Here is a 23159-nt window from a genome sequence, read left to right as displayed (position 1 = left end):
GATGCCATTTATAAATTAGAAATTCATCAAATGGATGTGAAAACTATTTTTTGAATGGTGAATCAGATGAAGAGATTTACATGGACTAGCCTAAAGATTTTATTAATGCTGCTTAAGAAAAGAAAATTTGTAAATTAGTTAAATCTCTTTACGGTTAAAACAAATGCCAAAGCAACTATATGGAAAGTTTGATAGTGTAATTCTTTCTAATGGTTTTGTTACTAGTGATGCTGATAAATATATTTATATTAAATTGTTAGAAAATGCATGTGTAATTTTTTGTTTATATGTAGATAATATTTTTATTTTTCGTGCAAATTTGAATGTTATTAATGATAGAAAAATGTCTTTTTCTAAGAATTTTGATGTGAAAGATCTTAACATTGCTAATGTTATTTTAGGCATGAAACTAATAAAGTGTGATGCAGGTATTACCTTAACACAGGGACATTATGCTAAAAATTTATTAAAAAAAGTTTAATTTTTATGATGTGAAGCTTGTGTCTACACCTTTTGATCTTAATTCAAAGTTAACAAAAAATAAAGATGATGCAGTATCATAGCTTTTATATTCTCAAATTATTGGTTCTTTTATGTATTTATCTAACTACATCAAACCTGATATATCTTATGCTATTGTTAATACATTAAGTAAGTATACTAGTAATCCTACTAGTAATCATTGGATTGCTATAGAAAGGATTTTTAAATATCTAAAAGGTACAATTGCTTATGATATTAACTATACTGATTTTCTTACTGTTTGGAAGGTTTTTGTGATGCTAACTAGATTTTGATTTAGATGAAATTAAAGCCACCAGTGGTTATGATTTTACTTTCAATAGTGTAGTAGCATGGAAGTCAACAAAAGAGACTATAATTTCGAGGTCAACTATGAATGTTGAGTTCATTGTTCTAGATCCTATCGGTAATGAAGCTGAATGGTTAAGAAGTCTTCTGGCAGACATAACAATTCTACCTCATCCAATTCTTACTGTACATTTGCATTGTGATAGTTAAGTAACTATTGCAAAGGTAAAGAGTAAAAATAATAATGAGAAAATGAGACATATAAGGATTAGACATAAAACTATTAAACAATTACTAACACATGGTATTATTTCTCTTGATTTTGTCAAATCTAAGAAGAATATTGCAAACCCACTTACAAAAGGCTTAGCACATGTGCGAGTTATTGAATTATCGAGGGAATGGGATTAAAGCCTATAAATATAGTCACCACAGTGGACACCCAACCTTTTATGATTGGAGATCCCATGAAGAAGGTTTAATGGGTAAAAATGAAACAAGAGTGTGACTATGAAACACTATTTTATAATTGAGGAGAATTCCTGGTTCCATTCCCATGTAATCCTTCAAAATTGCGATGGTATAGGAAGAGTAGAAATCTGAATGAAACCGAAGCATGTACATTTGTAGGGAGTTTATCACAGACTTTGCATGGAGGTTTCACTTAAGTGAGTATCATAGTGTAGTCATCACCATGGAAATCAAGCTACTTCTTGAAAATACCCATGATATAAGGTACGTGCGCATGACGATTAAAGCTCAAACCAAGAATTCAAGAAGAATTACGTGTACTTTATGTATTGTAAGTGAAATTCTAGTTCATAGAGTCTAGTTCAAGACTTAGGCTATGTTTGTTACACCGGACTGGCCAGGTTAGGACAGGCCACAGTCCCAGTCCGGTGTTTGGGAAGCTAAAATGGAGAAGGGGACAAGTTATCCCGTTGATAATTTTATCCCCCTTGAAAGGGATTGACTTGACCCATCTAAACACTTGGGTTATTTTTGTCTTCCTCTCTTCAAAGCAGCTCTTGTCCTTCCACTAAAAGGTTCCTTTTGCCAAACCATTCTCGTCGGACCGTTTGCGTCTCTTCGATTTGAAACCCTCGGTGAGTACATTTCTTTGTCTCTGACTCTCGAGTATATTAATTTATAGCCCCTGAATTTGTTTATGTGGGAATGAGTATTGATATCTGACAAGAGACTTTTGCTGAATAGAAAAGGCGCTTCATTTTGGAGAAGATCATTGACTTGAGTCACAGAGGTTCAATTGCCATGAGATGGAGCAAAGCAAACATAAAACGTAAAGAAAATTGAAGAGAAAGTTGTACAGATATCTAATTATTGAGTTTTCTACTTTCTGTTTCCTTTACAATGCAAAAACAATAATGTAGATACTTTGTAATGTGAACGTACTGTACAATAAGATGCAAGTTTTATTTTACTGGTGCATTTAAAGTTTGTGCAAAATGCAATATATGTATTTTTAATTTTGGAATCGTTCTGGTTTTGCTACATTTATAGAAATGGCCCATACTTGATGATCAAAAAATTAAAAAATAAAATAAAATAAAAAATTTTCATTAAACCAAATTAAGATGTGTATATAAAAAAAAAAAAGGCTGAAAAACTAGCAAGTTTTCTATTTTTTTCTTTTTTCTTTCATGTTTTCTTTACTTGTCACGAGTCTTCCATCATAGAAAGAAATAATATTAAGAAAAACAAAAAGAATTGAAAGGATTGATATATAATATTATTTAGAAATTAATTAAGTAAAACAATGAAATATATATATATATATATATATATATTAATAAAAAGAACTTGAGTACATTGAATATATTACTATAATTTTTAAGTGTAAAAAAAAAAAAATTAAAATTTTGTATGTAAATATAATTATACAAATTTACAACTTCAACTAAATATAATATTTTTTTGTAAATATAAATATATGATTTATTTTTTCACTTTTAAAAATAATTATTTTAAATAATTACGAAATAGTCCAATTCAGTCCGATCCTATACAATACATTAGACAACTAGTCCACCATTCAATCCGGAGCTGTACCAAACACAAGATTGTATTTTTCTATTCTGTCCAATCCGAACCTATCATGCGTACCAAACGTCACCTTTGTTCACTATAATTCTTTCATAAGGAAACTAATATATACTAAGCATTAGTTCAAATCCAAAAGATACCTACACCTATTACACAATAAAAAATGCTAAAAATATATTTATTTTATAAAATTATATTTTCATAATTTTTAAACATGTGGGGGATTATTATAATTGACTTAAAAATTATTAAATATTATTTAGTTATATATTATATAAAGAACGATTTTACTAAAGACTAAGTCTAAGTTTTGTTTAATGTTATAATTCAGTTGTTTAGTTGAATTGGATTTTGTTTGTATATTAGTTTCTATAAGGTAATACTTTCTAATGTATATATTTTTGGTTATTTTGTAAAAGTTAGTTTCCTATTTTATCTATTAATAACAACGTATTTGTTAGTTTATATATCTATTAATGTTAAAAAAATAATTGATTTCCATGTTTACTTTTCTTGATATTAAGTTATAAAAAATCATTAATTTTAGTGATTAAAATCATCCAATCAATAACAATTTCTTACTCCAATCTCTATAAATAAGAGTTTTTTTCTCCATTTGGAAACGTATAGCAATAGAAAATCAACTATTATTTATTTTTCTCTCAAAATACTCTTCTCAAATCCTCCATATTTCCTTTACAAAAAAATATTTTATTACTATCAAATATATATTTTGAGTATTGCAGGTTGCAGGTATCCTAAGAAGTTTGTGGGAGAAGAGTGTTGAACAACGTTAAACAATTCAATGCAGAAGGAATGTATTTTCTCGTATTTGAATATCTCATTCTATCTAAATAGACTATTTTAAATTCTGAATAATTATTTATTATTTTATTATTATTATTGTTTGATGTTTAATATTTGTAATTGTAATTCACTTTTACTATTTATTTTATTTCCACCAAAGACAAAGATGGACGGCAATGGGAGAACAACAAACAAAGTTATAAAAATTATAGCAGGCTGGGAGCCAAAGATAGAAAAAAACAAATAAATAAATAAAAATCAAACATAGCACACTGTTTTTATTTTATTTTATTTTATTTTTCTTTTTCTGGTAAAAAGAAGTAGGGGAGACTTGGGACTACTGAAAATGCTTGAAATCTACGGGACCGACCTGGGATACAGACAAAAGCAAAAGCAAGCAAGTGGCCTTATAAAAGATTATTTTGTTCAATAGGGAAGGAGACAGTTCACGTGCCATTACCAGAAAACCTTGAAAACTTTACTAGGTTGGTTTTTGAATGGTCAAAGCCAATACTGTTAATGCCTTGGGAATCCTATTTCTAATTTTATATGTATATATATTTTATTATTATTATCAGATTGATAGCTGTTGAAATTGTTAGACACTAACAAAATATGAGAAAAACTTTTATTTACTCTTTGATCAACAGTCAATTAATTCTATTTTACTTTTAAGATCTGTATGCCAAAATTTGACTTTATAAAGTATTAGAGCATTTAATTGAGATGTGAATTATAAAAATAGGTTTATCATATAAATGATATGGATGATATTTTAAGAAATGTATTCTTAATGATAATATTTAGAATAAACGTAGAATTGATATAATTTAAACATTATTAATGTGAATATCTACTTTTAAAGATTTATCAAACATTATAAAAAAAAAATTTAATAAAAAGTTTCTTTTACAAGTCAATTTTTTTAGAAAAAATAACTTGATATAATATATATGATTAATTAATAGTTATAAATATTATTATGTATATCAATTTTAAAAAATAATTTTAAAATTAATTATACATTTAAAGCATCTTTAACGATAAATATTGATTGTTATGTGACATAAAAATTAATATCATTTAAATTTTAATGACTTAAATATACAATTAATTTTAAAATTATTCTATTATAATAATGTATAAAACATTATTTATCTTTGTTAGTCAATTTAATATATTTTATTATTTTATTTTGAAAAAATTAACTTTTAAGAAAATTCTATTTTTAAGGGAATTTCATTGTTCGATAAACTCTCAAAAAAGTAAATGATCATTTTAATGATGTCCTCTTTTTTTCTTTTTCTTTTTTTTTTCAATATCAGCTTGATAAGGTGTATAGACAGATTTATGAAAAAAATATTTTTTAAATAACTATTTATTCTTTTGATGTGATAAAAAATATAACAATAAACATAAACATCGAAAACACTTTTATATCATATGAATTTAAACAATGTAAATATTTATGTAATATGGACAACAATCCATATTCATAATTGAAGAAACTCTTATAGATCATTCAATTTATATTATATATAATAATTTAATATTATATAGATAATGTGATATGAACATTAAATAAGATATTTTTTCTCGCCCTAAATATTTTTACAGTAAAAAAATATATATATATGTTATTATTGATGATAGTTAAGTAGGGAAATTATTTCACCTTTTTAGTCCTTTACCTCAGAACTAATTCAAGGTAAACAGTAAGCTTACCCAAAAAAAAAAAAAAAAAAAGGGTAAACAGGTTAATAGTCACAATGTTCAATAAAGACACTATAAAATGGCCCTTGGCAGATTCATTTTAAGGTATTGAATTCTATCATATATCATTCTTCCCTGATCTTCTATATTTTCTCAAGAAATATAGGACTAATATATATATATATATATCTAAGTAGAATTAATTTTTTAATTATTTATAATAATTTTCTGTTTTATTTCATCATCTTAAATTTATGATTTTCCAATTATAAATTTATATGACCTCCTAAACCAAGTTAACAAAATATGTATAGAAAGGAGTCATAGGACTGATTTGGTACCAAAGTCCATACAGTGTCCGGCACCTGTTGGACGAACAACTAACATAATAATAATTGAGGTAATGTAACCTTTTAAGTTTTTAGTTTTCAAAAATAAATTTTCATAATAAATTTAATTATTTAAACCCTACCAATATTTTATTATTTTTTGTTTCAATTTTTTTATTTCCAAAAGAAAGCAGCTGCATGTTTGTTATCAATTTGTTTGGTGCAATTGAAAATTATATCAATTTATAATAAATTTATTAATTAAAAATCTAAATCGTTATTTAAAAAAAAATTAAAACTCTAAATTTTAAACGCATAACTTTGACGGTCAAGAATTATATGGTGTTCAATCTTCACAGTTGAATAGTTTAACAATCTCAGCCAGAATAATAATAATAATAATAATAATAATTGAAGTTGTCAGAAGTCAGAGGAAAAAGATCCACAAGTACAAAAGAAGCACTTTTTAAAAGGACCAATTTCTGTTGTACACCTGCTCTTCAATATTCTCATATATTCCACAGCAAAGTTTTCAATTTTATCACGATATTGTTAAAGAAATCTTCAATATTCCCATAACCTATATGTATATATATATATTTTTCAATGTTATCACTTATCAGGATGTCGTGCTTTTCTCAGAAAATAAAAAAAAATTATTCTCTTCAATATTCCCATAACCTATATATATAAATATATGTATATATATATTTTTTTCTACGTTATCACTTATCAGGATGTCGTGCTTTTCTCACAAAATTAAAAAAATTATTCTCGTACCACCTTCCTTCCAAATTAGTGAAAGTGGTAGGTAAAAAAAAAATAAAAATATATATATATATATATATTTCCTCTTTTTTATTTTTGAATTAAAAAAAAGAGAAATTATTATTTTTAAAAAGCAAATAAAAAATAATAGAATAATATTGGTCTTGCTATAATGATAAACAGAATGCAGCTAAATAGCCAAGTTCAAATAAAGATATAGAAAATTCCCATATTTGTCTTATAAAATTTTTGGTAAGATTAACTTCCTTTCGGACATCGTACCTATCCTACTGATTATTGTACCTGTTTGAAATGTTTTTAACAAAAAAAAAAAAAAAACCTGTTTGAAATGTTATTAACCAAAACAAAAAAAAAAAAAAAAAGGAAAAAAGAAAACTGTTTGAAATGTGGGATTAGCCTTTACTTTGTTAATTTGGATCCAATCAAATTCAACTATTTTGAATTTAACCAAATTTGATAGAAATGGATTTAACATAGTTGAGTTTAAAATGTTATGCATAATAAAATAATACTATACTCTGAATTCTACAAAAAAATATATAAAATGAGAAGTGTTGTTATCTTATTTATTAATTTATATTTAATTATATTTATCTATATTTAAGTTATATTATTTTTTAATCAATAAAATAATGTATAACATTGTACATCATCTTGGTTTGCGTTTTAGTTGGGTTTTTAGCATCCATAGCATTATTCATGCATGATGATTAATTATAAAAGTAATGTTAAAGGACAACTTTATTAACATAGAGTGTGTGATATAATATATTATTATTATTATTTTATTATTTGAAATATTTATATAAAAAGTAAACTGTTTATTAGATATAAGTATAATTACATACAAAACGATAAAATAATATCACATTATCAACTTGGAAGACTAAATATATGAAACGTAAAAATAGGCTTGTTACCTATTCGAATGGATAATAACTACACTGATTAAAATATAATAATTACCCACAATCACTCATAAAGCAACTTCTTTAGCCAACTTTATGTAATTTCATGTATCTTTTTTGTAGACCAATGTAGCAACTAATCAAGGAACCTTCAACTTAGGATGAAGGAAAAAAAAAAAAAGAAGCAACTTTAGATTAAGGTTGAACTGTCATATCCAGAATTCATTCTCTAAAAAAGTCTTTGCCTATCAAAATCATATTCATTTACAATTGTTTTGACGAACCTAACATTTTGATGCTCGGTCGCATCTCAGAAGAGTTTACTTCATCATCAGAATCAACCAAGATGTTGCCTCCAGAATCTGATTCACTTGTGGATAAGCTTTCATCTTCAGAATTATCATCAATCTCACATAGCTCCAGATCTACAGAATCAGCTTCCTTTTCTGATAGACTTGTGGAAAAGTAAGTAAAATCAACCTTTTCTTTTCCAAGTATCTTAGGCTCATTTGATTCCATAGTGTCTTTTCCTGGACTATCTAAGATGGAAAGAGGATTACGATCATTTGGATCACCGTAAAGTGCAACGTGTCTGTGATAGAGCTCCAATTCCTTTTCAGCAATGGCAATGAATCGTTGCACAGATTCGAGTGATTGCTCATACTTGGATTTTTCTAGAGCCTGTAACAGAAGGGGAATTTTGATTAGCTAATATGGAAGATTCGTAAGTTTTACATGAATGCAATCTTATCAGGCATTATGTCTTATCAGGCAAATACATAATGGGATAAAAGATAAAACCCCAGAGTTAAAAAATGGCGTGAAGCTTGTTTAGATATCATACACCATTTCAGAAGAGAATCAACAGGGATCGCAGGAATACTTATTTACTTCGGCTGGTAAGAACTCACTGAGAAAATAATATAGTCAATGAATTTTGGATCCATATGTGCTGTAAAAGACATAGCTCGATAACCAGTCCGAAAATCAGTTCACAGGGGAATTGTTCATCCTAACAAAACAAGTTTAGTTTTGATCATTGCTTGTGTCCCTCTTCACATTACATGGACCTGACAATTCATAAAGAAGTTCTTGTTGGAGTATTTATCCAAGGAAAATGATGCTTTCTGCCAAATGGGTTTAGGAAACTACAACGGACAGAGATATAATTGACCAATTAACATACTATTGTTATCATTTCAAAATCGTGAAACTATCTCCATCCACAACCCACAGGTTCATCTAGCATACACCGACCACTACCAATGCTAAATCAAATGTCATATGCCTGATGTAGAAAGTTTTTAAGGCTTGTGAATCATTTTCACCAAGCAGGGAAGGAATAGAGTATTCATGACTAAAAAGTAAAATTTTGTCAAAATCCCGGACTAAACATGTTACTTTTAGACTTAGTAGAATTCCCATATCTCAAATATGATCCTAGTTTCCACATCAAAGCACTGGAAAATATCTCGCCTGGCCATACTGCACGAGTCCCATTTAATTGAAAAACTCACTAAATCTGCAGACTCAATCAGCTCTTTCATGAATGGTATAAATTTTCCATTCACTTGCAGATACTTAGAACTCTGTTTTACACTAGAAAGACTAGCACTGTTACAAATCCGCTCACAGGTATGCAGCTGAAAACTCAGAATCAAGTAAATGTTTATCAATGGTTGGTTCAAACCATGATAGCCAAAAATAAAAGTCTTCAGCATTGCTTTATTAATTATTATATTAGTGTCAGCATAACTTCGGAAGATATTTTTTAGCCCATTTTGCTTGACAGCATCAACATGGGTTAGAAAGCAAAATGTTCATAAAATGATATTTGATGTTATGCCTTTTGATTAAAACTCACAGTGGAAGTTGTTCCCATAGATGCTTATATATGATACTTGCAGCAAAAGTTAACAAAGTACTGAACCAGGCTACAATTTCCGCTATAATTTAAAGTAAATTTGAATGGCAACAATAGGCTAGTTTCTAAATTAGAATGCATAAGATATCATAGAGGCAAGTTTAAATTAGTCTGACAAGTTTAAATTTGTATATGCAGACTAACTTAAATTTTACTACGTTGTATCTGCAAGATATTGAATGCAACCACAATGCTTTTGGGGGAATATGATGTGACATGATGTCTAAAAGGTGAGACCATGGAAGAAAATGTTTCTCACAATACAATCTCTGCTCCTCTCTCAACTTCAACTGTCTTTAGTTTTCATTTCAAATTAAAGAAATTTCTGGATTGATAATAATAGAAAATTTGGGACCAAAAATTGAATTCTAACACTAGAGCGGAGCCTAGATGTCTCAATTTTTTTTATTATTTTTCATTTTTCAATTCATTGGGACAACAATAAGGGCTGTTGCATATCAGCCATTCATTTTTTTTTTTTTTTTTTTTTTTTTTGGGGCCATGGTTGTTGATATTAGATCATCCAGAAGAGTTGATTGCCTATGTAGTTCCACAAATTACATCTCTTTGTACTTTGAAGAAATACTCGGCTCTATACAAAAAGTAGAAAATTGAATAGTTGTATAAGGTAAAAAGTACTATTCAGTGACCAAAGCAGATCATGATAAGCAAAAGATTGTATAGACTATAAACAATCAAACTTAATTCTATGAAGTTTAGTATATTGAGAACCTCAATAAACCTCAATAAATTATTTAGAGATCATATAAAAACCAAATGTAAGAACCACCATAAGGCTCATGCACTTCATTTACAATATTTCATCTGTTGTCTGCCTGATAATTCAAACAAAACTAAAATTGATTGGCATGCAATTTTCGTACAAGAGGTCTATGACAAAGAAAAGACTCCTAAGGGCAGTGAGACAAGCAACAAGAAGAAAAGATGATTTTGATTATTTGAAAAGTAACCTAACATATTGCTATAAATAAGCTGCTAAATTAGGTAAACGGCTTTTGAAATCAACAAAAAACTGCTTTTCCAGAGATTGTACCAGGAGAGAACATTGCCATAATTGAGAGCTATAAGCATGCAATTGTCATCTATTTTAGTCTTTTAAGGTGCTAGCTCATCTTTGGTTTCTTTTGGTGAAAGGAAGCTGATTTACATTGGTTTTTCTTATGCCTGTAGATAGGGAAAAATTCTGTTGAGATTTGCAATCATGATTCAAATAATTTGGTTGGAAAGAAATGGTACAATTGTTTGAAGATAGACACCAATATATACAATTTATGTTGGGTAGGATTAATTTATTGTATTCTCTTTTAGCTTCAACTGCTAAGGAGTTTGAATACCTCTTTGTATGCTTCAAGCCTCCAATTAAAGCTGGGAAATATTTGCTCTAATTTAGTTGAAGTTTTATGGTACTTCTTTTAGAGGATTTGTCATCCTCTTAAGACTTATATAATTCGTTCTCTAGTAATAAAGCTCAGTTTCATAAGAAAAACAAAAAGAAAAAAGAAAAAAAAAAAAGGAAATTTAAGTAATTCAGAAGAATGGAAGTTGGGAAGACGTACCTTTTTCTTTGACAGTGTATCTATGGGTGACATAATTTCTGGCTGCACATAATTCTTTCCTCGATAAAATATTATAGTGTCATCTCCAATTACATGAATTGGGATCCCGCCACTCAGTCTGGCGATTTCCTGTGCATACTCATGTAATTGGCCAGGTTTACTGGAATTGCAAATGACCTTCACAGTTTCATGTTTTTTCCAATGCATATGCATGTTAAGAATTAAACCTCCAAAAATTCCTCTTCTGCCAACTGGTACATAATTAGACTTCTTCTGAGCCATTTTTTTAATGTAAAACCGTTCCTCTCCTGTCAGCTGAACTGGTTCTACAACAGGACCCTGAACTTTTGGAATTTCGTACCGCTTAAGTCTTTCAATCAACATAGCTTCTTTAATTTTGGCCTGCAAAAACAATAAAAGCAGTTATAAAGTGCCAAAAATAATCACAACTCATCACAAAAGTAGAGCTGCTAACATAATTAAAAAGAACAGTTGCGCTTAAAAGAAAAAAAAAGGAAAATAAAAAATTTAGGATTCGTTTGGCTCAATCATCCAAGCCCTGTTTTCAGAAAAGAGTAGCACTTTACAAGAAGGCACTGTCAAAATTCAAAGCCATTTAATGTTGTGGTCTTACCACCATATTATCAGAGTCCATCACCACCTGGAGCAAAACTACAAATTGCTCCGCATTATATTGCTCATTCCATAGGTTCAACATATCGCTTAAGCAACTAAACCACACACTTGGCCTTTTATTTTTAACTCCCAATCCATAAGTTTAAGATATGACTATGAGCTATAAGCCTTAAGTTGTGAATGAAAATGGATTCAGGAAAAAAGAGGCTCGTTTCAGACATATTCAACAATTCTTTCAAATTATAAGCTGTTCCAGGAACAAACCAATAACGACCAATAACTACAGAGCAGAAATAACCTAAAAAAATCTTTATGAAGAACCAGAGAAAAATCTTTACGAATGTAATAAGTTCCATAAATAAAGTAATACACTGAAAAGAAAAAAAAAAACTCCAAAATATGACAAAGATTCACGTATAAACATGAAGAAAGTTATGATAAGCTCACTTTTTTTCTAGTCTTCCACGTGATTCTCTCCTTAGTATACTTGTGTCCCTCCGCGCCAACAATAAAAAAGAAGATATGATCAAACATCATATTTTTGTTAAGAAATGTATAGTTAAGCACACCTTTTCAAGCTTGTACTTGATTCTCTCTTCTGCATTAGCGAACTTCTTCTTCTTACCCTTAATGCCCAGTCTTCGAGGGTCTTTCTTATTTGCAGCTTTTCTCTGCTGCTTCTCTCTCTTCCTCTGCAGCTTCAACTTCTTCTTGGTCTTCCATTTCTCCTTCTTTGGAGGATCAACCTCGTGCATTTCGAATTTTGGTTTTCCTTCCGATATGACTAGATTAACCGAACCATGGCTCAAGTTTCTGAATACCCATGATGGGTTTTGTGGGCCGGGAAGGACCAACTGTTTGGCTGTGTAGAAAATTGATTCTTGCGTCGGGAAAACTGACCTGGAAGTCAAAAGACAAGAGGCGGGAATACAGTAAATACAGGAAAATTGACTCTAAACGCGTGCTTAAAATATCAGTCTATTTTTCTCGCTTTCATTATCCTTTAACTGTTGCAGACAATTTTTTCCACAACCCAGAATTGATTTTCTATTAAAAAAAAATAAAAAAATCCAACAATAACTTACACAGGATTGTACAATTGAGTATTTGGATGATGAAAAAAATGATTTTGATGAAAACCCATTAAAATATTGTTAATGAATTAGGGAAATTAAGTGCTTGGATGGAGGTAAAATTGCTCCATAGCACTTGCAAGAAGAAGAAAAGGAAGGAAAATAACAGGGAAAAAAATACAAGCATACAAAGATAAAGTACCTGAAAAGGAAAGGGTTGGGAGGTGAGGGTTTAAGAAGCGAAGAAGTTCTATAAAAGCAGCGAAACAAAGATTTCGCCATCTTTTCCCTCTGAATAATTTTCACAGAGAGAGAGAGAGAGAGAGAGAGAGAGAGAGAGGGAGGGAGGGAAATAGTAAAGAGAGAGAGAGTGTAGAACTGAACCGGGTTTAACCCGTACGGGACCTGGCGGGTTGAGTATTCGGGCTCTGATCCTCCGAGCCAAGCTCCATCCCGCGGACCACGTGTCAAAAAGTAACTGATTCAACAAAAAATGTTGACTTTTACTTTGTCATAAATCCAATCGTAGCTCTACACGTCATAAGGATTGAGCCCCCATATTTACAAGCTGAACCTCTCTGGCCCCCCCCCCCCCTCTCTCTCTCTCTCTCTCTCTCTCTCTGAGCCATCGAAACCTAAGCAACGCCCTTCCATGTTCTTCACGATCATCTAAACCAGGATCGTCGCGAACTTTCAGTGAGTTTTATTTATGGAGATAAATTTTTAATTTTAATTTTCGAAATTTGCTTTATATTTGATATAACTATTATTATTATTATTATTTTGACTGGCTGTTTTGTACGGACCAAATTGCTTCAATATTCAAGGCTGGTTTATTGTCAATTTATTGATTGTTGTTCTGTTTGGTTGCCAAGAAAATGTGGGAAATTTAGAAGGCGTTTTGGGGGAGTTTATAAATTGTAGATTGTTTCTTTGGATGGCAATTGGAGGTGCAGCGTTGGAATTCATCAAGTTCCAATGTTTTTTTCGTCTGTGTTTCATGTGGGTGTAGAGGAAAATTTGGATTTAGTCTCTATTTGGCAGCTAAAACGTTATTGTGGAAATTATAAAAGAAGAAACATTGTATTGTTTGAAGCTGAATAATTCAAAGATTTCTTTCAGTAGGTTAATTCAGTTACAATTTGGTTTGATTAAGACCCTGTTATTTTAGTTTCCTCTGAATAATTGACGCTGAAAGTTTTAATCTTTTTTCCTTGTTCTTGTTTGTGTTTCTGTTCTTCTTTTTGTGATGTTCTTTTGCTCCGTGATTGGTTTTTCTTAGTCATGGAGGGTGGATGTTAATTTGGACCTTGAAAAAGTGGAGGAAATAGAAAGTATGGACAACATTTAACAATGGTTAACTTGTTTTAGTTTCTCAAAATGTATGTGATAAAGTGGATTATTTTTTAAAATTTGCAATGTGCTCTGTTTGGCCAATTAGAAACTGAAGGAAGATAAAACAACAAGAACACTGAAAATCTTTGCTTTTTTTATTTTTTATTTTTTATTTTTTGGGTGATAATTTTCTCAATTTTGCTGTTATTTGAATTTGCTAAGATGTGTAGTTGTGATTTGAATATAAGTAGCAGAGTCTAAAATGCCTTTTTTGTTTTACATGGAAATTTTCCTCATTATTTTTGCAAAGTTATTATGATATGTGCCAGTCCAATGTTTGGTTATTCTTAATATTGAGCATGTGAAATTTATGAGAAAATTTTTTTTGTGACTGCAGTGGAGTTTGGGGTTGATGGAACTATTAATGGTGAGGTCTTGAGAAATTCTGCTGACTTGGACGTTAGTAGAGTAGGTGATGAAAATGAAACAGCTGGAAGTTCTATTGAAGGGGTATTTCAACATGATCATGATGAAAAAATGATTCTAGATTCCTCAGGAAGGGATATACTTCCAACAGGAGCGCCTGCAATGTCAATGGTGTCAGCAGATGAGCCCTATGTGGGGCAGGAATTTGAATCTGAAGCAGCTGCACATGCATTTTACAATGCATATGCTACTCGTGTTGGATTTATAATCCGCGTAAGCAAACTATCTCGGTCAAGGCGTGACGGATCTGCAATTGGTCGTGCACTTGTTTGTAACAAAGAGGGTTATAGAATGCCTGACAAACGTGAAAAAATTGTAAGGCAAAGAGCGGAGACAAGGGTTGGTTGCCGGGCAATGATTTTGGTGCGGAAAGTAACTTCTGGTAAATGGGTTGTTACAAAGTTTGTTAAGGAGCATGCTCATCCTTTGACACCTGGAAAAGGTCGTAGGGATTGCATTTATGATCAATATCCGGTTAGTTTTTGTTCTTGACCTTTTAAAGTTGTATATTTTCTTGTTTAGATTTAATATATATGATTTTCTTAACCTTGAAAGAGCAATTTAAGTCATTTCTATGTTTCATGATAACCAAAAATTGTTGGCAAAATTCACATAATTTAGGAGTAACCAGTCCATGTTAAATGCTTTTTCATTCACATCTTTTAGTGTTATAACTTTATCTTTAGATCATAGGTTACAGGAAAATATGAAGTTCTAGCATATTAAAATAAAATAAAAGGGGCTCATAACACATTTCTTTCTCTGTGATTATAGTTTCTGGTCTCCAACCTGACCTACAGTATGGAAAGTTCTCTTTATAATGATCATTTCTATGTCTATCCTGCATTCAACAGAAAACAATATTACTTTGGATTCTAGAGAGCACCAAGAAAAGTGTCTTCAACTGTTCAATTGGCATTGGCCATAATTATGTAATTGTCTTTCATTATCTCCCCTTTAGTGCTTCTGGCGAATGATTGATCTATTTAGAAGAATCAGAAAGTATTTCCACTTGTTATCCACTTAGCATTGCCCCTTTTGGCCAAATACAAGTACTGTTACTTTCTGTTTACATGAAATCTTGTTTTGTACTGCTAAGGCCTTTGAGTTATTCTGAAATTTGCTAATTCCTCTGCATCTCAGCCAATTTTGGTTGGCTAACAGTTTACCACTACTACTTGAATGTTTATTTCTGGATTATATTGTAGCTTGCGTGCTTTTAGAATTTTGATTTTGAGTGTTAGTGGTCCAATGCATAAATGATTGATATTTGGATGGTCAAATTTGCAACTTGTTATAACGCATGTGACTCACTGGAAAATGCGCAGAGTGGATAGGATGGAGCTATAGTTTGTTAGTTGTTACTACATCGTGGAACAAAAAAACATTACCACCGCTTAATCAGCAGCTATTGAAATTGCTACTGTCAGTTACTCATAAATTTGTTAACTAAATTTTCTACTCCTTACCTTTGTTACCTTATTGCTTCTTATAAAGCGAAGAAATGAAGTTCTTGGTTTCCGATGTTGTATGTGAGGATTGCTACTATGTCCTGTACTTGCCATGATGTTACATGTAAAATTTAGATAAATATATATATGTATCAGAAAGGAATAGTTTAATTTCACAGGATTTATGATGTTTTTATTAGTTGATAACTAAACATGAACAAAATTTCAGTTAGTGGCATAAGTAATGTTAATGGGTCAGTCTAGTTAGTGAAGTTCCCTTAGTCGAACCTCAATATAACTGGTCTATGAGGAAGATAAACAAATAATTCTGTTCATAAAATGGCATTTACAAGAATTCTAATGATATCACAAGCAACAATTGTTATTTTAGAATCCATATTGGCATGAAGTCCATGTTAGAATCTCATATAACCTCCCTGATTAGTAAAGAATGAACTACAATAGAATTGGTAGGTTGTGTTTAATCTAGTGAAGTGATTCTCAACTCAATGACTTTCTCCTAGGATTTTCCATTCACTCGCCGCCACACTTTCATTCCCCTTCCTAAGGTAAGCTGCATTAGAAATATATAGTAAAGATACAAATTAATTTATTTGTGCTTCCAGAAAATTTGTTTAAAACCTGGTATGGAATTCGCCTTCAAATATTTAGTATGTTGAATCTTCCCATCCCTATCAAATTATGCTCATGTGACTTGAATTCATTATTCACTTATCAACCAAATAAAAATGTAGGCCTATTAGCATATATGGTTTACCTTGTAGAGTTTAGAATAGTGTTTCAAAAATGACATTTGTGTTTTGCGACAGAGTACTGTACTGTGGTATGCAACTTGTATGTGTCCCCCCCCCCCCAAAAAAAAAAAAAAAAAGAAAAAGAAAAAGAAAAGAAATTTGATTTTTTACTAGTGATTTGTTCATAATATGAGCCTTAGATTCCTAAATTTGTTAGAAAACTAATGATGTGTGCAACACATGTGGATGGTCATGAATGTTTAGTATTTTTGCAGTTTTGCTACGATTAATGTGCCCATACAAAATAAATGCTTCACTTGTCTATTCTAACAATTTTTGAGTTAAGGCAAGTATTTGACATAATCATCAATTGTTAGTAGTGGATTGTGCTGACTTGAGGAGGGAGGAACAAGTTCTCTGCTAAGCAAATTTTCTTAAAGAGGGAGGCAGAGGATTTCCAAAAACTAACTATGTAAACATGCTATGCATGTTAATATTTTACAAGGAGGAATATTTATAGGGATCCATAATTTACTATATCCTTTCATTCACTCTACCCAACTTGCTAAAAAAAAAAAAACAAAAAAAAAAAAGCAAACATATTTTTAGGAACAACTTTCTTAAAGATGTTATTAAGTCCATCTTTTGATATGACATGCCGATGCAAGATGGAAACAATCTTTGAAAACTTATCAAAGGAGAGGAAAACCAGATTCTAAGGCCCAAACTTTGATTTGGAATGATCAAGTGTGAAGATGGGCTTATTTGGGACCTATTAAGGATTCAAATAGCTTTAGCTTAATTTAGCTTCTTTATTTGATTAGGGATTAATTATTATTTTAGTTTCCTTATGTTTTTAGGTGGTTTTATTATTAAGTTTCCTTATTTAATTAGGGTTTTAATTGTTTTAGTTTACAGTGGATAATAATATGAATAGTTTTTCTGGGAATCTATTTCTCTGGTCTTGTGTGATGCAAACCAAAATTAGGTGGAAAGGTTTTAGGAGTGATTCCTAAAATTATTCTAGTATGATACTAGAATCCTATCTTTAATTTTTCTCCTTCTTTTCTTTTCTACCTGTCCTCCATCACATACAGAGTCCCTACTTCTCCATGTATCTACTTCTATATGCTTATTCTGTTCATGGAACATGGGACTACTAACAACACTCAATTCTATTTTTTATGCGCATCGCATGTCTTATGAGCGTAGCATGATATTCTAATTTAGCATTTGACCTTACTGCAAAATTGTTTTTTCACTTCTCCATGTAAAAAGATTACCTCCCAAAAAGCTGTATTGATCACATGTGTAACCTCTACTATTCTAAGAGTCAGTCAATCAGTATCTCAATATCTGATTACATCAATACTCTTAACCTTTCTGCGAAATACTATGGTGATGAATCCATATAATAGGAATTTCATCAATATATGTTTTATGAGAGTTTTAAGTATTTTTATGATTTTATTTGACTTGGATTAATTTTTGTTTCCTTATTTAATTTGTCTCTCTTTTATGAGTGCTTGTTCTATTATAATTAGGGTTTTATAGAACCCTAAGAGGCAAATTTTGAATGATAATAAATGATAAATAATTTATTTTAGTGTGGTGTTTTTATTTTCTCTTTTTTTGTTTTCTGTTTCCTTTGGTCCTACATCACATTTCCTATTCTAATAATTCCTTTGAGCTAGGAGCAAATGCAAGTTATGACTCTCTAATCTGCTATCTTTTAGTATTTCATAAATTTACTATGTGCTCCTACAACAAATATTATGTATATTCTTTGTAACTGTAAGATGTATCAATTAAGTAGTCACTTTTGTATTGTCTTTTGTCATCAAAATTTCTACTCTTAATCTAATTGTTTGTATGGGTGGGAGTATTTGTGGGTTTGATCCTAAGGTAATGAACATTTTATATCTGTATGTCCTTAGTTGCTAGTTGAATCTTTAAGAGCTTGATCCTACCTTTTGGATTATAATTGATTACAAACACCCATCAATAACTGAGAAGTTTATTCCCTTTTGGTAACTCAGTGAGGACCCAAGTACCGCTGTGGTCTAGAAGATTTGCAACCTAGGTGAGAAACCCTAATAGAGTTTGTGTACAAGAATACCCTACAATGATACATTTAGTGGCTCTTGGAGAAAAATAATCATAAACACCAAGGCTTTATGAACAGAATGTAAACCTGAAGACCTAGGAGGAAGAAATATTAGTGAAACATATGGACAAAGTATGGTCCATGGTAACTGACCTACCAGGACACTGAAGGGAAGAAGATTAATTAAAAAGCATGTTCTGAGAATGACATGAATCGAGAAGTGTTCTAGGACCTTCATATATGAAACATGATAGACCTAGCTACCTCCAAAAGGTGTTCATTCTTTCTTTCTGTTACCCTGTTTTGTTGAGGAGTATCATCTAAACGAGTTTGATGAATTATGCCATTAGTAGGTTATAGAAAGGAATCCAAGATTTCAAAAGCATTATCGCTAGGGAAAACTTTATTTGACTTTAAAGATAATAAGGTCTCATGTTTTCTTCCTCTCATATATACATGTATATAAATAAGTATATCTGTCTCTGTCTGTGTGTGTAGAGGAGGCATAAAATTTATTGACTGTTAATATAATTGAATATTTTTTAAAAGATGAGGAATCCTCTAAATCTTAAGATAATTATAGGAAACATATTTCTAGCTTTCAAATAGTAGAATTCTTTGAATGAGGAAGACCACAATGACATAAAAAATTATTCTCAGACCATAATTTTTCAAGATTCAAATATTCTCTCATTTTCTCCAACCAAAGCATTTAAAAGTAGCCATTATTACACGGTTCCACAAGATTTGTCCTATACCACTTACCTTTAAAGTTACCAAACTGCATATAATTAAAGGATTGAGGAACTGCCCTAGCATTTTAGACTTCAATTAAAAAACAGCACAACAGCTTCAAAGCCATCTCCCATTGAAGGAACGAGTTATAAAAGATTCTCCCAATTTACAGCAAAAACACACCCTAAAATGAGAAGTTTTTGGCTTTATTGATCTAATAATAGCAAAGAAACCATATTAACCTTAGTAGAAATGCAGGCCTCCCATATGGAAAAGGTTTAAAACTCATCAAGAAAGGAGTTAAAGGTAGAATTTTCATTAGACATGGGAAGATTATACTGTTGACAAACTTTTGTCGTATGTAGAAGAAATAAGCACAATTCCATCAAGCATTCTAACTTCTTTGTTGTCTCATTTGTTCTTCCTCATAATAACCCCAATATTTCCAAAATAAAAAGATTTAAAAAATTTTTATGTAGAACATCACTAAGCTAATGTATCATACAAAAAAATGTTTACGGTTAGACTCAAACGACACCTGGAACCAAACTTAAGCTTCTTACATATCCCACATAGATCTAAATTTGAGAATACACATAAAAGGAGTCACTTGTCAAACGCGAGGTCATTGTCACTGTATTTATAGAATTCTAGGTAGCAGGTGCCTTTGTAGAATTATATCCCTTGAAAAGGATAAAATATTATTTGCATTTGTCACTCTTGTTTTGTTTATGTGCTCTTTTGTTTTCGTTGGCTGCAAAGTTTAAGTTATAACTTGAATTTCTTACCATATGACCATATGGAAGATGGACAAAGCATAATGGAAATTTTGAATTCTATTCCTCATTATATTGAATGTATCTTTATTTTTCTTGGGGTTACTAATTTCTTTATAGCCTTCATTTTGTCACTTGCTCAAAGCTGCAAACATTTTGGTGCTTTACTACGTTGTTTATTAGTCCTATTCTTGTCCATTACCTGTTTTCTACTAAATTACGCGTTAATTATTGTATTAGCTCGATACAAATAGTTGAACCCACTTTCAAACAAGTTTAAGATTAAGTTAGAAGAGGAATAAAGGTTAATTGTGTAACTGGTCTTATCTTCAAATTTTGCTAAACTTAGAATGGTAATAAAGCTTAATTGTTTAATTGGTCTTATGTACAAATTTTGCTAATTCCCATTTTTTGTTTATTTATTGTGTTGCACGTATAAGGCCTTTTGTCCAATGTTGGATAGACTTTACATATGTTAAGTTGATATAAATAGTTGGACTGATTTCTTATCAACTTTAGGTTTTTAAATTGATATTAATGGTAAATTACCATTACAGTTTTTCTTATTTCTTATTTCTTTTTTTAATAAGTTTTCTAATGCTGAAGTCTTGCTGTAAAGCCATCTATATACTTCTTTGTATGACAAAGAGTGTTTTGCTTCCTTTTTTTCTAACCAAGATATTTTTCTTCTCAAAGAGTAAATTAATTAAAGATATGGATTTATAACTGCCATAATCCATTTTGTTTTCAGTGCTCATTATACGGCAATTATGCTAGTTCTGAACTTTTTTTAGCGAGTCATAAACATAATTCGTCTTATACCTAATGAAAAAAATGTTTTATTTCTTGGAGAACACATGCAGGGCAGGGCTTGTTTGGTTATAAATATGAATATCATATGAGTCTTTCCAATAAAATAATAAAACTCATAGTTTAAGCGATATGCATTGCTGATAGAGCACATAATCAATTACCTAAATTTGTGCCTTCTCTCTACACATGTTTTGGAAACCTTTTCTTGGGGTGGCCAAGCAGTGGAGACAAAGTGGTTATTTTTCAAAGGGATAATGTTTTGATGTATAATGTGAATCTTGCTTGATAGTATGCACTGTCAGTTTAACTGCATGCAGTCATCTATTTAAATGTTATACTTCCAATTACAGGTATCTTGTATGTTGTCAGATAGAAGTGCCAAAATGTTACACAATAGTGGCAAAGATACTTTGTTAGATTCTAAATGAAACTCTAAACAAGTGATCAAAGTAGATGCAATTGTTTACCGAGTTAAATTTTGATATAGAAGCAATATGTTCAGCACGTGATAAGTGAAAGAGGATTTTATATCACTGAGTTTCTTCTAGGAATTTCTTGCTGTTTTTTGCTCTCTCTCTCTCTCTCTTGTTTTTTTTTTTCTTACCCCTTTTTGTTAGTTTTTGTTAGCTTGAGGTGATGAACCTTCTTTAACACTTGTATGATGTATGTTTATTTAATATTCCGTGTCCTCAAAGGAGCTTGTTTCTATTTTAATAGGAGTGTGAAAATGACCATTTTAATGGGCTTGAAACTTCTTTGTCGAGTTTAGTGTGTCACCTTGGTTGGTATAATTGGACTTGCTTTCTAGCACTTTTGAGCTTTTAGAACAATAATTTTCCTCTAGAACATTAGGGTGGTGAAATGTTGTGCTGCATGTGAAGTTTTATCTATTGTAGGTTGGTTTTTCAGATGATCTCTGCCATATTTGTATGAATGTCAATGACTAGGAATGTGTTGAGTTAAATAAAAACATTTTTCTTTGGCATAGAAGTTTCCCATCTTATTGCTTTTAAATTTTCAAGGGTTGTGCTTTGAAAATATGGTTTTGCTCAAAATGGTTATAAAAACAGATATGTTTCGTCATGAAAGCAAAACCCTAGCCTAAATTTGTTTATTTCATATCACATCCTATTTTGTGACTTGACGGTTCTAAAAGTTGTAATGACCCCACCATCAATACATCGTAACATGCGTTTTTTATTTTTTATTTTTCCCCATTTTGCTTTCCAGAATGAACATGACAAGATCAGAGAATTATCACAGCAGTTGGCTGTAGAGAAAAAGCGAGCTGCAACCTATAAAAGACATCTAGAACTGATATTTGAGCACATCGAGGAGCACAACGAAACCTTATCAAAAAAGATTCAACACATAGTAGACAGTGTGAAGGAGATGGAAACCAAAGAGCAGCAAGGCCATAGATAGTTGCAGCTAAAATTGCCCCCAATTTTTTTCTTTTTTGTCTGATAACATGTCGATTTGGGAATGGTACGAAGGACAGTGCTGGTGAAGGGGCTCATTATTTTGATTTGAATTTTGGCTAAATACTAGGTGCTTTTGTTCCAGCTTTTAGGTGTCCGGTTAGTTTATAGCTTGAAAATGTTTGGTCCAATGGCATTCATTGGAATATTTTGTAAAAACGATGCTCCAATTTCTTGAAAGAAATGAGTAGTAGTAGAAGAAAGTAGGTTAGTCATGTATAGTTCCATTGAGCCCATTGTCGGGGAAAAAAGTTGTTAGATGACTGAAAAGGAGGCATTTGGATGTCCCATGCATTGCATTGTGTCTCTCATGTGGAATTTGATAAGTTTTATATCTGTATAGCATTTTAATATTGTTTCTCTCTTCAGTGGAGGGTTTTTGGGTGGTGGGGACTAGATTTGATTCTGTTTAATTTATGATCCTGCTCATCCTTCCTAAAAAGTAAGTGAAATTACACAAATTTTCTTTTTCTTTTTTTAGATAGTTTTTCTATTAATTTATAGTGGAATGTTGTTCTAGGGTGTGTTTGTATGGTCCATCAATCCTGGCCTCAGACCTACGATTCTCAGCTTGGAAGAGAGAAACAAGG

At 30.8% G+C, this 23159-nt stretch overlaps 2 protein-coding genes across 4 annotated transcripts; one reads left to right on the top strand and one right to left on the bottom strand.

Annotated features, from left to right (window-relative positions):
• Positions 1-7491: 7491 nt before the first annotated feature.
• Positions 7492-13061, bottom strand: LOC107422093 (CRM-domain containing factor CFM9, mitochondrial). The gene is made up of 4 exons (XM_048477368.2): positions 12833-13061; positions 12127-12457; positions 10922-11323; positions 7492-8101 (listed from the first exon to the last, which is right to left on the bottom strand). Exons 1-4 carry the CDS (start codon positions 12910-12912, stop codon positions 7685-7687), a joined length of 1230 nt encoding a protein of 409 aa, XP_048333325.2. The 5' UTR covers positions 12913-13061; the 3' UTR covers positions 7492-7684.
• Positions 13062-13166: 105 nt separating this feature from the next.
• LOC107422100 (protein FAR1-RELATED SEQUENCE 5) lies at positions 13167-22937 on the top strand. Of its 3 annotated transcripts, none has more exons than XR_007242061.2 (4): positions 13167-13326; positions 14363-14925; positions 15226-15383; positions 22319-22457. XR_007242061.2 is itself a non-coding variant. In XM_025075662.3 (4 exons), coding segments are annotated over exons 1-4 (837 nt in total). In that variant the 5' UTR covers positions 13168-13325; the 3' UTR covers positions 22514-22937. The 3 variants fall into 3 exon arrangements, 2 of the variants coding, with proteins under 2 accessions (XP_024931430.3, XP_048333326.2); XM_025075662.3 differs by having other exon boundaries at positions 13168-13326; positions 15306-15383; positions 22319-22937; XM_048477369.2 differs by lacking the exon at positions 15226-15383 and having other exon boundaries at positions 13172-13326; positions 22319-22937.
• The last annotated feature ends 222 nt before the right edge of the window (positions 22938-23159 follow it).

The sequence above is a fragment of the Ziziphus jujuba genome, chromosome 3 (assembly GCF_031755915.1).
Source record: "Ziziphus jujuba cultivar Dongzao chromosome 3, ASM3175591v1".
NCBI classification, from domain to species: domain Eukaryota; kingdom Viridiplantae; phylum Streptophyta; class Magnoliopsida; order Rosales; family Rhamnaceae; genus Ziziphus; species Ziziphus jujuba.
Note: the sequence above shows the minus strand (reverse complement) of the source record. Positions and strands in the feature narration are given on the sequence as shown.